General features: G+C 37.1%; 1 protein-coding gene across 1 annotated transcript in view; it reads left to right on the top strand.

Moving 5' to 3' along the window:
- FIGN (fidgetin, microtubule severing factor) overlaps positions 1-15,450 on the top strand; it is a 252,452-nt gene extending 237,002 nt beyond the window's left edge. Inside the window, exon 3 of the mRNA XM_082260784.1 lies at positions 10,937-15,450. Coding sequence (XP_082116910.1) covers positions 10,937-13,179 — 2,243 coding nt within the window. The 3' untranslated portion in view covers positions 13,180-15,450. The remainder of the gene's footprint in view (positions 1-10,936) is intronic.
- The last annotated feature ends 399 nt before the right edge of the window (positions 15,451-15,849 follow it).

Raw genomic sequence — 15,849 nt, forward strand, 5'->3', positions numbered from 1 at the left:
TAAATGTACTTTTGTTCTTTTGTGAATTAATGCTCACATTGCACAAACCCACACCATTTAAAGTCCCTTTTTTATGAAGTAGAGTTGGCTCCTGGCTGGCTTGGCTGGTTTGGAGTCAATCCCTACTTATGTTTTAGTAATGGAAATTATTATATCAATTATTCCACATATGGTGTACCTGTACCTGTGTATCTGCAATGAATGGAAAAAGGGAAAGGGGTTTCAAGGGACCCCATTTTCCTACTTTTTCCTCATGGGAGGGCTGCAGATAGGCAGTTTCTAGTTCCCCCCTGTATAGAGCGTTTAGGCGGGAGATACGGAGGTTGGAGGATTCTGATTGGCTAAAAATAGCTGCCTGCGGAAGGTCAGGTGACCGAAGTTACTGGAACCGAGGCAGGCTATATATAGGAGTGGAATCGAGGGCGCGGAGTCAGTCGCCTCAGAAGATCAGCCGGAGCGGAGCTTCCCGCCCGCCCGCCCGCCCGCCCGCCCAAATATATATAATAAGGAATAAATATTAAGTCACGGCCTTATAAATTTATGTGGTAGGGTCACCTTTTTCGAAAGGGGGACAAAAATATGGAGGTGTCTTTATATGGTTAAGTGATAACCCGAGCGTCAAAGCTGGGTAGTTGTGTTATGTATTGCAAAGTTATGCTAATGGTAAAAGTGAAAAATTATTGATTGATGGATTAATGAGTTAATTAATTTATAAACCAATAAATAAAGGCCGTGGCCAAGTTATTATCCAAGAAAGCTGTCTGGTGTAAGTTATTTATTAAATCTATAATATAGATGCTTGCCATCCCATCTTCTCTTCTCTACATTCGTTCAAAGTCCAGAATTTATAAAGCTTGTCTAAGCTTTCATGAAACAGGAGGCAGAGATCTTAAAATACACATAGCAGAGCTCATTGAGGAGGGCTCTGACAGCTGATTGGAAAGAAGGGACAAAACTCTTTTGACACAGAGCTGAGGCTGTCAATCACAGGCTGTCTGCTGGAGCTCCCTCTCCTGTCACCTTTTTTTTTTCTAGGTGTCGGGAAATCTTGTCAAAAATTATTAATGCTGATAGCAGGTGAACAAAGTAGCAGACAGGAATCACACTTAATTGAGACAAGTTGAAGGATATGACTTGTTCAAATTTCATGTCTGAGGTTTACAACCACTTTAATCTGAAGATACAAATGTTTAAAAAAAAAAAGTTATTTGTTAATTATCCTCAAAGGGAGCCAGTCATGTAAACAAAAAATACAAGAGAGACAAAGGCATTATATTTTTCTCTCTGAAGGCCTGTATCTCCTACTCCACCCTCATTTCCCCCACACCAAGACCATTGTATCGCACTGTAAAGCAGGGACTAGCGCCTACACATGTAATGAGTAAATATGGCTGTCCCCATGTTTATAATGCTGTATAAAACAGGTTTATAATTTTTTTTTTATATTAACACTAATAACATGGATAATCGTGTTTACTTTACAAGCTGACATTTTGTGCAAGTTATATTTAACCATCTAAAGGCAACAAAAAAAATCTAACAGCGACTATGCATTCACTTAAAGGCTGTGTTTCAAAACTAGAACATTAACTATGTCTGAGATTAAAGAAAGAAAAGCTCAGTCCATATCTATTGACTTCCTGTTTATTTCCCAGAGCTGCTTGCAGCAGGATTAGCTGCTTACTCCTGTGCCTCAATTGTAGCAGCAGCTTGGTGATGTTGCCACATACAGCTTGACAGCCAAGGCCCTGTGGGGCCTTGTTTAAAGATTGCCAAGCGAAGCTGCTCCTAGAAAGAAAATGTGCCTGAGACATACAGTGGTTATAGTTTGCAAATTGATTGTTGTACATTCACTGTTCAGATCTGTGTTTTTGTCGCAGCCATGCTGTGATTCCTCTTGGTCCTATCAGATATACTTAGATTGACCAACTTGCATGTTTTAGAACTATGAGCAAGATAAAAACATGACATATATGATGCCATCTGTCAATATCAATACTGTACCACTCTTTGGTATGATCAGTGTTTTTATGAGTCCTGAGTCTTCCTGTAGCATAGTTTTAGTACCTGTCAATCCTGCCAGTACAGTAAGTCTGTTATTTTTTTAACTTTGGAAGACCAAGCTGTCCAACAAAAATAGCATTTAGAGGGCTGATACAAACCTTTAATACTGACAAGTAAGCTTGCAAGGGTTAACTTTTATTCATTCTTAAATTCTTTATCCCAAAAGCAAAAAGGCCTGATTCTGTAACTGCTTTAAGAGTGTTAGCTGAAGTTCTACTTTAATTTGTTAATCACTTATGTAAAGACCATTTAAATCTACTTGTCCACTTCATGGATGGATCGAAAATCAGGGTCCCTGCTGAACCAGCCTAATTTCGATCCATCCATGGCCGTTTAGGTTCAAGAGTCGATCTTTTGATTGACTCCTTCCCAGTGGGAATGTTGGTAAATTTTTGATCAATCTTTGCCTGCAGCCAATCCCCTGCAGCAATGATCAGTGTATTCTGACAGCAGAGGAGCCCCCTTTGTCAGAATACAATAGCACAATAGGATTCCTCCAGCCACCTCACTGGTGTGGATGAGAAGACCTGTTCAGTTTTTTCAATCAGCATATTGGCTGATTGGAAAAAAAAAAGAGTCATCTGTGGCCAGTTTAACACTACCCTCTCTACAGGGTGAAAATGCTGCTTTCTAAAGTTGGCTATGCTGCTCCTCCATAGAGTGCTCATTCTAATACAGGGAGGGTATTACTGGTCAAATCGACAGATGAAAAGAAAAAAAAAAAGCCTAAAACAAAGAAAATTAAAGTCTAATTTTATGTTTTACTTTCTCACTAAATAGTTATTTTGGGCCAAGTTGGCCCAAATGAACTATTTCCTTTGCTAATAGATGTGTCCACTACCAGCACTGAATAAACTCTGCCACATACAGTATAAATCACTGTGTTCCGGCAGCAGTAGAGGAATTTCCCATCCCATCCCATTCCCAGAACAATAATTTAAGTAAGGCTGGTCACTGTTCAGCCATTCATCGGAAGTTTTAGATTTTTATAAATTAATTCAAGGCTTTTTCTGATTGGTTGGTGTGGAGACAGCCATTCAGAGCCATTCAGAGGCAGCCTTGTACTTGTACTGGTTCTGAAAACAGAGTAAAAACCAAAAGTATGTCTACTAGCTTAACATGTTGATGTAATTGTATATAGCATTGTGTTAAAAGTGCCAAAATCTTTTTTTTTATTTTTTTTTTATTTTTTTGCCATCTGTGTGCCAATGGGGAAAATCACCTTCACTTCCTGTCCCAAAGGCACAGCACGAAGTGAGAGGAAGTCTTTTCAAAGTAAGGAAAATACCCTCTTAGATAACTGTCATCATAACCAGTGTCCCTATGTTAGTGTTACAGTGAAGACCCAAAATATTGAAAATAGAACACTATGAAAATAGTGTTTCCCACTATGAAAATAGAACAAGCAACCACTCTTGGTGCCGGTTCACACTTGTGCGATGCGGGAAGGCTGCGAATTTGCAGCCTGTTCCTGCATCGCATCCGCACAAGAGGCAGTTCACACTGCCATATGCGATACGCAGGGGGTGTCAATTAAATGTTAACGACACCCCCAGTTTGATCGCATATCGTTGTGCGATCCGATCCTGATGCGGCTGAAAAAAAGGGTCATGTGCGCCTTTTGTGCGGGTGCAGTGCGGATTTCAGCCATACAAAGTGTATGGCTGAATTTGCATCCGCACAGGAGATCGCATGTAATGAAGGAGCAGTGCGCTCCGAATTACATGCGATCTCCGCAGCCGCACTAGTGTGAATCGGCACTTGCTGACAGCAATAAAAAAAATAAAAATTTAAAAATTAAAAAACAGAAAGAGAAAGGTGTTGTAACCTTTCTAATCAAAACTTTAAAAAAAAAGTGTTTACATACATTTTAATAATATAAAAATATAAAAAAAATCTCACCTTAAATTGTAAACAGGGTTGACAACAAGTATACTAATTTACATCTGCAATGAATGCTGGCAGCACTACTGAATTTTTTAACGCCCTCATCTACTGTTGTCTCATTTCATTGGTTTAAGCCCATAACAGCAATGGTAGGTTTTGATTTTTTTTTATACTGAAATCTTGTAAATTAACACAATTAGTAGCGCATCTTTCCACTAATTAACTGGTGTGGTTCTGGTATGGAAATTTTGAAAACAAGAAGAGTCAGTGGGGAATCGACTTGCCACATTGTTGGCAAACTGTCTCTTGCTTAAGATCATGTTGTGTGTCAAGTGAAACATTAATGATTTTCAGCTGAACAGATGAACAGCAAAAGATTTAGGAAATATCAAACTGATTGTTATGGGCTCTCTGCAAAGTGATTTCATGTAAAATAAGCCAGGGGACATGAATGTGTGTCACTTAGCAAGTCAGCTGAACACCAAGCAATCTATAACAAGACAATCAATGATTGAAAATTCCGTCTATAATATTTTTCATATCCTTAAATAAATTGGAATTGTGTTTGATATATAACAGCTTCAATAAGCATTTATATTATTATATTAAAGCTAAACTCCAGATATAAAAGACTTAGATTATTGTAGCTCTGTGTTCAATAATATATCAATGGATGTTTTTTTTTTTTTAAATGCAAACATTATAAGGACCTGAATTCCATGTGATTTCAGCCTCTTGTAGTCTCTGCACAACAGAGTTCAGACTGGGAAAGGAAAAGAGGGAAAAGCAGCAAAAGGTGATAATAAGATGAGTTCATCAGGATCATGCTTCTCCTTTCACTTTCCAGTCACAAACTGTGGAAGGGACAGTAAGAATTACCCAGTTGCAACAGTGAAAAATCTGGTCTTCTGTGCTGCTAGACAAGGTTGTGTGGCAGAGCTGCGTAAATCTCAGGACTCGATGGACATCAATAATAGTCCTTTGGCAGTTGAAACACCTCATATATAAATATAGGGTTGAACGTTTAAACTTTTTATTCTGGCATCATTGTAGGGCCTGGGGTCATTGATCTCCTGTATTATGCCTTGTTAGTGATAACCTAGGGATCTGCCAATGTTGTCTTCTGCATGGTTCCAAGGTGCGTAGGAGAGTAACTGCACCCACCACAGTTCCTGTGGAGAATGGCAGGATTAGTCATTATGCTAATAATATCACCTGACATCCCTACATTTTTGACACAACTCTTCTCAATTCATTTTTAGTTCTCCTAAAATCTTGCTAGGTTCTCAACTCTGTTCCTGACCCCTCATGTGCCTTTTATTGCCCCCTCTACTGTCATTTAGCATGCCAAAGACCCATTCACAAAACACCAGAACATAATCAGCATGTCCTGGATCTGGCCGGACTATGTCTCCAGTTTATATTATTGAGCTTCAACATTTTTTTAACCACCATTAACAACACCATCAGGGAGTTTTTCCCACCATCCTCTGTTTAGGTAAAACAGGCTGGATGTTTTTAGGCAAACGAGCATGGTCATCTGAGTTTTCTTTACCCCTGTATAACTCAAAAAGAGGTCACAGGGCACGGATAAATTAAACTTTGTGCCCACTCTATAAAAATTCATAATGATCTTCGAGTGGGGACAGCTGTTTTTTTTTTTTTTTTAGGGGATAGTAATTACATCTAATGAAATGACCCATTGTACTGGTGGCTGCACTCTTCTGTTCTCTGCTCCCCCACATACCCCCGCAGCAGTAATTTTCTAGTGCTTTGGGGGTTAATACGTGACACACACAGGTTAAGACTTGGGTGCCGAGTAAACATGGCAGATCTGCATTCTGACAGGAGGGAAAGCATGGATTTTGTGTCTCTGCTTAGCAGGGAAAAAAACATCACTTCCCCTAGTAAAAATAGCACATACAATACACACAGTTATCCCTAGAGGTTTAATCCCTTCCCAGCCAGTGTCATTAGTACAGTGACATATTTTTAGCACAGATCACTGTATTAGTGTCTCTCTCTGGTTTCTGCAAAGTGTCAGTTAGTGTCTGATTGTCCACTGCAGTATAGCAGTCCCGCTATAAGTCGCTGATCTATACCATAGTTTGTAGATACCATAACATAGTAACTATATATACTATAACGTTTGCATAAACCAATTAATATACGTCATATGTCGCTTCCTCCACCCTGCCTTAAAGAGCCTATTTTTTTTTTTTCTTGCTAAAAAAAAAAAACTTTTTTTGCTTTTAAGTGTAGATGTGAGATGTGAGGTCTTTTTGCCCCCAGATATCACGTTAAAGAGGACCTGTAATAAGTAATAATAATTAATAATTACATTCCTTGTAATAGGAATAAAAGTGATAATTTAAAAAAAAAAAAAAAAGACAGTGCAAAAATAAAAGGTAAAATAAATAAAAAAATGAAATCACCCCGTCCCTCGAGCTCGTGCACAGAAGCGAACCCATATGCAAGTTGCGCCCACTTATGTAAACGGTGTTCTAACCACACATGTGAGGTATCGCCGCAATCATTAGAGCAGGAGCAATAATTCTAGCACTAGATCTCTTCTGAAACCAGAAACTGGTAACCTTTAGAAATGTTTGAAACATTGCCTATGGAGATTTTTAAGTACCAATGTTTGCCACTATTCCACGAGCGTGCACAATTTTTAAGCATGACATGTTGGGTATCGATGTACTCGGCATAACATTATCTTTCACATTATAGAAAGAAATTGAGCTAAAGTTACTGATTTCTTATTTTTTAATTCAAAAAAGTAGATTTTTTCCAAAAAAATGCGGTGTGACATAACGTAATGCAACAATCTCCATTTTATTCTCTAGGGTCTCTGCTAAAATATATATATATATATATATATGTTTGGGGGTTCTAAGTAATTTTCTAGCAAAAAAAAAAATTATTTTAACTTTTTAACTTGTAAACAACAAGTGGCAGAAACAGGCCTGGTCCTTAAGGGGTTAAAGTAACGTGGTGCTGTATCGCAACCAGTGGCCTGGTCATGAAGGGGGCATATTTTCCGGAGGTCAAGTGGTTAAAATTTTACAAAACAGAACATTTTTGTACATAGGTAACTACTTTATAGTGAGGCTCATTTAAGATGTTGTTTCCTATTTGAATGTTCCTATAAATGCTTGATTTTTAAATTTAGTTGGATCTCACTTATAAGAAAACCTGTTCTGGATGTGGCTAGCTTTACTGTGGCTAAAGACTTTCTTTGTCAGAGCACCCTCTTTTAATCTCAGCACATTTTGAAGTGGGTTGAACAGCGCAAACAACATATTATTCGTTATACAGATTCATTTTTCAAGCTTTTAGCTGTTTGACCAGCAGTGGAAAGTGATGCCATAGCCTTATCCATTTTGGTCTCCCTCTGAGTCTATTTAGTTACAGCTGCAGCATGAACCAGCAGGGGAATCGTTAATTGTTAGGGTACTATAACTATAGTGATTGTAGTGACAGCATCTGCAGGGGACAATTGTGTTAGAATCTGCCGTGCAGCCTGGGCCCCTGAAAACGAACCAAGCTCCAGATGTGTGCTTGTACTATGCTGCTCATAATCCAGCATTGTAGAAATCTTTGGAGATCTGGACACAACTGTTTACATTTCAGGTTGACAATATGCTCTGTGCAATTTACTAACACATTGCCAGCATTTTTAGATTACAAAACAATGCAAATTACATCCCCTAGGTTTTCTAAACGTGTTCAACATTGACTGTAGAATAAATTTCCTCTTTTATATAGATTAATTTCAATTCTTTTTTCTGTTAATGATCAAATTTGCCTTTTTCCTTTCCTTTTTCGTTTCACTTCCACTTTTTTTCTATTACATTTTCCCTTGCTTTTCTTTACTTTTATTTCTTCTTTTTTCCTTTCCCTTCTTTTCCTTTTTTCTTTGTCCTTTCCTTCTTTCTTTTCTTTTCTCTTTCTTTTTCTTTGTTCCTTTCCCTTTCTTTTTCTTTTCTTTCCTTTCTTTTCTTTCCTTTCTTTTCTTTCCTTTCTTTTCTTTTCTTTCCTTTCTTTTCTTTCTTTTCTTTCCTTTCTTTTCTTTCCTTTCTTTCCTTTCTTTTCTTTCCTTTCTTTTCTTTCCTTTCTTTTCTTTTCTTTCCTTTCTTTTCTTTCTTTTCTTTCCTTTCTTTTCTTTTCCTTCCTTTCTTTTCTTTCCTTTTTTTGCTTTCCTTTCTTTTCTTTCCTTTCTTTTCTTTTCTTTTCTTTCCTTTCTTTTCTTTTCTTTCTTTTCTTTCCTTTCTTTTCTTTCCTTTCTTTTCTTTCCTTTCTTTTCTTTCCTTTCTTTTCTTTTCTTTTCTTTCCTTTCTTTTCTTTTCTTTTCTTTTCTTTTCTTTTCTTTTCTTTCCTTTCTTTTCTTTTCTCTTCTTTCCTTTCTTTTCTTTTCTTTTCTTTCCTTTCTTTTCTTTTCTTTTCTTTTCTTTCCTTTCTTTCCTTTGTTTTCTTTCCTTTCTTTTCTTTTCTTTTCTTTTCTTTTCTTTTCTTTTCTTTTCTTTTCTTTTCTTTTCTTTTCTTTCCTTTCTTTTCTTTTCTTTCCTTTCTTTTCTTTTCTTTCTTTCTTTCCTTTTCTTTCTTTCTTTCTTTCTTTCTTGCCTATCCTATTTCTTTTTTCCTCCCGCTTCTCTCCTTCACTTTACCTTTTTTTTTTCTTTCATATTTTTCTTTTATCTCTTGTTTCTTTTACTCTGTTTTTGATTTACTAAAGGCAACTAGGCTGTTCACTTTGCAAGGAAATTTTCCCTTAGCATAAAGGATAAGTTCACCTTTTAAAACATGTTACACCTATGCAAAGCAGGAACATGGATCAATGCTTTCCTTTTTTCAAAGCACCTCCCACACAGTGAGAAAACACAGGCTAGGCATACAGTTAACCCTTTGATTACCCCTGATGTTAACACCTTTCTAGCCAGTGTCATGAGTACAGTGACAGTGCATATTTTTTAGCACCGATTGCTGTATTGGTGTCACTGGTTCCCAAAATGTGTCAGTGTCCGATCTGCCCACCGCAATATTGCAGTTCCTGCTAGAAGTCACTGATTGCCACCATTACTAGTAAACAATTTTTTAAAACTTTTATAAAAATATCCCATAGTTTGTAGACGTTATACCTTTTGCACAAACCAATTAATATACGCTTATTGGGATTTTTTTTTACCAAAAGTATGTAGCAGATTACATATTGGTCTAAACTGATGAAGAAATTATATTTTTTTATATTTTTTTCTTGGATATGTTTTATAGCAGAAAGTAAAGTAAATATTTTTTTTTTCAAAATTGTTGGTCTTTTTTGTTTATAGTGCACAAAATAAAAACTGCAGAGGTGATCAAATACCATCAAAACAAAGCTCTATTTGTGGGGAAAAAAGGACATAAACTTTATTTGTGTACAGTGTCGCACGACCTTGCAATTGTCAGTAGGAAGTAACACAGTGCCTGGTCATGAAGGGGGGCAAATCTTCTAACTGTCAAATGGTTAATGAATGAGGTGAAACTTAGCTGATTTCCATCACCCAAAAAAGTGCAATTAAAAATAAATGTTGCTTTTTTTTTTTTTTTTTTGCAAAGTGAATTTTCACTACATTTGCTACCCAATGATTAAATTCCATTGCAAAGTGAGCAGCCTATTTGCCTATTTAAATATTTACATACGTACCATTTTATAACTTTATTATAATTACGAGCAGCAGCAGCAACTTCTACAATATGCAGTGGCAGAAATTCCTCTAGAGTTCTATGATATTTATATCCTTCTTGCTCCAAAAACCTCTTCAGTTGCCTCCAGCTGTAACAGCTGGAGGGTAAAGCTAAAAAAAAAAAAACTTTTAGGGGGTTAGTGCAGTTTAATACCTGCACCCTAGAGATGTGCTAGAGAAACAATCCAACACACAAGCGTTACTTGTTTTTTTCCAAGCAGTTTGACAACAGAGCAGAAAGAAAGCAGTTGTAATTCATACCAAGTTGTAGGCTTTGTGTGATGAAAGCGACAGACCGCTGCCCAGGAGATTGCTTTGCTGCACTCCACGAAGCAGATTTGAAACTGTCGTGGACCACTTTAGATGAGAGTTGGATTATGGAATGACCTGCAATGTCTGTGTCATATTGTTCTGCACAGGGTGCATTATGCTGCGCTAACTAGGTGTTCAGCACCAAATAAGAGAGGTATCCTAGATGTGATCTGTCAGCTGTGTCTCATATTTTTAGATTGGGGGAAAAAAAGAAATATAAATCTGAAAGTAATATTGTAAAGACAGAACCGCTGCATGCAGTAAGGTGTCAGAAAATTGATGTTTTTCTTATATATTTTTTTATAAATTATGCAATCTAAAAACATTTGGGGTCCTAATTATAAAGTGTGGCAACATTTTTTTTAACGGCACATTTCCTTTATTTTGAAACCTAATGCTGGTATTGTCAGTGTCAAAGTGCATTATAGTCAAGTGGTAAAAAAAATGTTTACAATCTTATCAAAGATGTGCCAAAATAAGAAAAATGTAGGGAATAATGGTTTAGAGCTGTGTTTAGGCTGTGAAAATCACTTGGCAAAAAACATATAAAAAATGTAGTTCAAATTAGGGTTTTATAGTTTTATTGTTAAGAAACAAAATTAGCAGTAACATTACTCTGAGCAGCTTCATGAAGATGCAAATACTAAAATGTTAAAACTGCGAAATGCTTGCCTTTAAGCTACTTTATATAAATATCCCCTTTGTCTTATACCATCAAATCCAGGGCTTTTTAAGTTTTTAAAAAAGGAAGTGATGTGAGATTAACCCATACTAGCCAATGAGTTTAATGTTTTCACTGGTTTAATGTTTTTGTTTTTTAAACGGAAACCTGATTGGTTTTATTAGCATTGATTTTTGTAACACCTGAATAAAAGTCTATATATAAAAGGTTTTTAGTATACAAAAGCATGCTGATTTTTTACTGTTGTGTTTTATTTCTGCTATAGGCTTGAAGATGCAGTGGACGCCAGAGCATGCTCAGTGGCCAGAACAGCATTTCGATATAACTTCAACCACTAGGTCACCAGCCCACAAAGTTGAAGCATACCGAGGTCACTTGCAGCGTACCTATCAGTATGCCTGGGCCAATGATGACATCTCTGCTTTGACCGCATCAAATCTGCTAAAGAAATATGCAGAGAAGTATTCTGGAATATTGGATGGTTCCATGGAACGGCCCATTCTAAGTAATTACACTGAAGCTCAATCAGGTCTTGTAAACGGGCGGAAAAATGAAGGTGAACCTTGGCAGAGTTCCTTAAACTCTGAGGGTGTTTATTCTATGAACTGTGTTACCGATGTTATTGCAGCAAGCAAAGCTGGAGTGGGAGCTGCAATACCTCCATCTGATGTTTCTGCCAGCATAGGTAGTTCTCCTGGGGTGGGAAGCAACCTGACAGAACCTAGTTATTCCAGTAGTACATGTGGAAGTCACACAGTACCAAGTCTGCATTCAGGGCTACCATCTCAGGAATATGGAGCAGGATATAATGGATCCTACCTGCATTCAAGTTACAGTAGCCAGTCTGCCTCTGCACTGCCATCACCTCACCCATCTCCACTTCATAGCTCGGGACTTCTACAACCTCCTCCACCACCTCCACCTCCACCAGCTTTAGTGCCAGGCTACAATGGGGCCTCAAACTTATCAAGCTACAACTATCCACCTGCTACCTATCCCCCACAATCCACTGTTGGCTCAGGCTATAGTCCTGGAAGTGCACCTCCTCCCTCAGCTTACCTCCCTTCAGGCATTCCTGCTCCTACTCCTCTTCCTCCCACTACTGTACCTGGCTATAGCTATCAGACCCATGGGTTGACCCCGATAACACCATCTTCTTTGTCTAACAGTTCTGCCAGCTCTCTTAAAAGAAAAGCTTTCTACATGGCAGGGCAAAGTGATTTAGATTCCAGCTATGGAAATTATAGTTACAGCCAACAAAGAACCTCACATAGCCCTATGTATAGAATGCCCGACACAAGTATTTCTAATTCTAATAGGGGAAATGGCTTTGATCGAAGTTCTGAAACAACATCATTAGCCTTCAAGCCAACAAAACAGCTAGGACCTGGTGACCAGCAAAGAAAATTTACCAGTCAGTCAACTAGAGCTCTCACCCCACCTTCATATAGCACTGCTAAAAATTCAAGATCAAGTGAAACTTTTGGAAAATACAACTCTTCTACAATTAGTGAACACAGTGATGACCACAGACAAATGCTCCCACACTCTCTGCAAGGCCCTGGAATTCATACAGCTACCTCATCCAACCACTCTGTGGACGAACAGCTGAAGAATACTGATACACACCTCATTGACCTTGTAACAAATGAAATTATCAGCCAGGGACATCCAGTTGACTGGGATGAAATTGCTGGCCTTGATTTAGTGAAGGCCTTCATAAAAGAAGAAGTTTTATGGCCTGTAATTCGGTCTGATGCATTCAGTGGACTCACTGCTTTGCCTCGGAGCATTCTTTTATTTGGACCTAGAGGGACAGGCAAAACTTTACTTGGCAGGTGCATAGCTAGTCAGCTGGGTGCCACATTCTTTAAACTTCCTGGCTCGAATATTGTCACAAAGTGGATAACTGAAGGTGAAAAGATTGTCCATGCAACATTCCTTGTTGCAAGGTGTCGGCAGCCCTCAGTGATTTTTGTTAGTGACATTGACATGCTTCTTTCTTCCCAAGTGAGTGAAGAACATAGTCCTATAAGTAGGATGAGAACAGAATTTCTTATGCAGTTAGATACTGTTCTATCTTCTGCTGAGGACCAAATAGTTGTAATCTGTGCCACAAGTAAACCTGAAGAAATAGATGAATCTCTACGGAGATACTTCATGAAAAGACTTCTTATTCCCCTTCCTGACAGCACAGCCAGACATCAGATAATAATACAACTGCTATCACAGCACAATTACTGTCTCACCGACAAAGAGGTTGCCCTCCTTGTCCAGCACACAGAAGGTTTTTCTGGACTGGATGTGGCTCGTTTGTGTCAGGAAGCTGTGGTAGGCCCTCTTCATGCCATACCACCTTCAGACCTTTCAGCCATTATGCCTGGCCAGCTGCGACCTGTAACATATCAAGACTTTGAAAACGTATTCTGCAAGATTCAGCCTAGCATATCACAAAAAGAACTTGATACATATATTGAATGGAACAAAATGTTTGGGTGCAGTCAGTGACAGACTTGAAATGCTGGCACACAAACATAGATGATATAGGGAATTGAATCCCTTTTTGGCAGTGGCCTAACTGTTTAAGGTACCAAGACAGCCCAAGTAACCTTGCATCTGCAGAGTGATGGTAGACTTGAAATAAATGTGCATCAAACAGCCAATGTTCTAAATTGAATCACATGGGACAATGGGTATGTGTTGATGCTTAGTTGTGTTCAAGCAAGCCAACACTCCGAAAGACGTAGGGTGGAAGTAGGTTGGCATTGGAAGGACGTGAACCTGTTTGTTGATTCCATTCTGCTGTTCTTGAGATTTAGTTGCTGTCAAGTGCCTAAACTGGTGCTTTATTTTATGTTTTTGTTTGCCTCACAATTACATTGGTGGCATGTGCTAATATGAAAAGCTTTAACTTCAAACATTACTGGACTATAGATGAACAACTGAGTTAAAAAAACAGAGAACCAGATTTTTGCCATTGTATGAGCAACAGTATTCCTCAATCCCCTCTGTTCTGTGGAACAGTAAAACAGGGAAAAAAATAATCTGGACCTTAATTTCTGCAGTTTCTTTATTTTAATGTTCTGTCTGCAAAAATGACAAAAAAAACCTCAGGAAAGTTGATTTGTACAGTACCTCAAAGGAATGTGTTGAAAGCACTATTTACTGCTGAGCAAGATGGTTGGTGTCATTGTTGCTTTATATTATAATGTATGTTTACCTCAAAAAATTGGAAAGTGGCATGGAAAATTACTTTGAATGTATTTGGTTGATTCTAAAGAAAAATGGCTGATGTATTGTTATGTTAATTTGTAGCTCATATCTCCCTATGTAAATGAAACCTTATTAAGAATTGCCAGTTATGATATTAAATCAAATACATTTTCTAAAGTAAGTTGAGAGGATGACAATGTTCTTTATTTGGCTTTTATGTTTATGGTTCAAAAGAAAGTGTCCTAAATGAACTCCGCTTCAGTCTAACAGCTGTAAAGATAATGGTGACTGGCTTTATTACCTGAATTATTTTTACAAATATTTACTGGTAAGCTTTGACACTGTAGATAGCCTTTGTATTTCTTGGCTATATATTAGTTTCAACATCATATGTTGTGTAAACTTCCAGTTGCCACGTTGGTCAGAAAGACCAGCAAATTGGTTGTAGTTTATCTAATCATTAGGCACATTCAAGAATGTTAATTTCCATTTAAGTAAGATACATAAACAATACAAAATGTGTAGTACCTAATTATTAAGGATTAGGGGTGGTATGCAAAGCTGCAAAGTTCCAAAGTCTAATTCAGATAGGCTGAATCATTCTTAATCAAGACACTGCAACCAAAAACATGGAAAGCAAAAATAGCATTTTAAGAGGTGTTTTGTATTATTTGTTTTCATTTTAAATAAAAATTGTAATATGGGGATCTTGTTGCTGTGTGTGGTTCAGAAGACATACATGTTTTACCATCATTGGCCAACAAGAGAAATCTTGAATTGCACGAATAGACTTTGAAAGTCTTAATAAACCATATGCCCTTTCATCTCTAAATACCTATCTTGCTGATGCTCTTTTTTTTTTCCAAACTGGAAAATTTAGCTTTATTGGATAATTTTTAATTTTACAAATATACCACTTTGTTTTATATGTTAATAGTGAAATATATTGTGTGAAAAATGCCCCGAGTTGCTATTTTTTTAAGACAGCCTCTACAGGCTTCAAAGAGTCAACCCTTGTTTTTAACAGTTGTATTATTTGTATTATTTTCCTGTGTACATTCACTGTGTATTTTATCTTGTTTGAATGCTGTCTAATACGTATTACATATTTTTCCTTTTTTTTTTTCTATCCCTGCTAACTTCCATCCTCGATTGTGTCTTGGTTTTGTTTATTTTTTGTGGTTTATTTGTTCACTACTTATAATGACAGCTAATTGATGTTGGGTGATGTCTCTGGTCGGGTAGCAGTGTACAGGCTACAGATGTCCATGCCTGCCAACTCATGAACAGAACAACCTGGCTTTTTTGAATGTAATGTTTTGTTTACTTTTATTAGAGACAGTAACAATGCTGTTTCAAAGCACTGGCTATTGATGTACATTTAAGAAATTAAATAAATGCACTGAACGTCGTAAAGAAGAATTTACATTACATTTTTTGGTTCTTTTGTTTCTGCAAAAATGGGTTTAAACTAAAACTAAACAAACTTCATCTTGCACATCCAAAGAAACAATCACTTTGAAAATTGAATCTGTTTTCCAAAAATAAATGGTACCGATAATATTATTCTGATTGCATGTTTTTGTCTTTTTTTCATCAAATTCTAACTTTTAGTAACTTTTGAAAGTGTCATCTTGGACTCTATCAATGCAGACCACTCAGCAAAGTTTTCATGGATACCTAAAAACACAGATTTTGTTTTCAAATTTTCATCAGACCTAATGTTACAAGTTTTTCTAAATGCATTTTGGCTTAGGTCCATAAGATACAAAAATGATTAACTATTACCATTTGAGCATATTAACATTTCTTACACTACAGTCAGAAATTGAAAGGATTACATATTTACAGAATTGGGGGGTAGATAACTAGAAAGGAAATATAAGTGCCATCTTTAACAGTGGAAGAGCTGACAACAGGCCTAGTATAATATGTTATAATTATAAAAATTGTAAAAATGTTATA

This window comes from Pelophylax lessonae (assembly GCF_965119305.1).
Source record: "Pelophylax lessonae genome assembly, chromosome: 6".
In the NCBI taxonomy this organism is placed as follows: domain Eukaryota; kingdom Metazoa; phylum Chordata; class Amphibia; order Anura; family Ranidae; genus Pelophylax; species Pelophylax lessonae.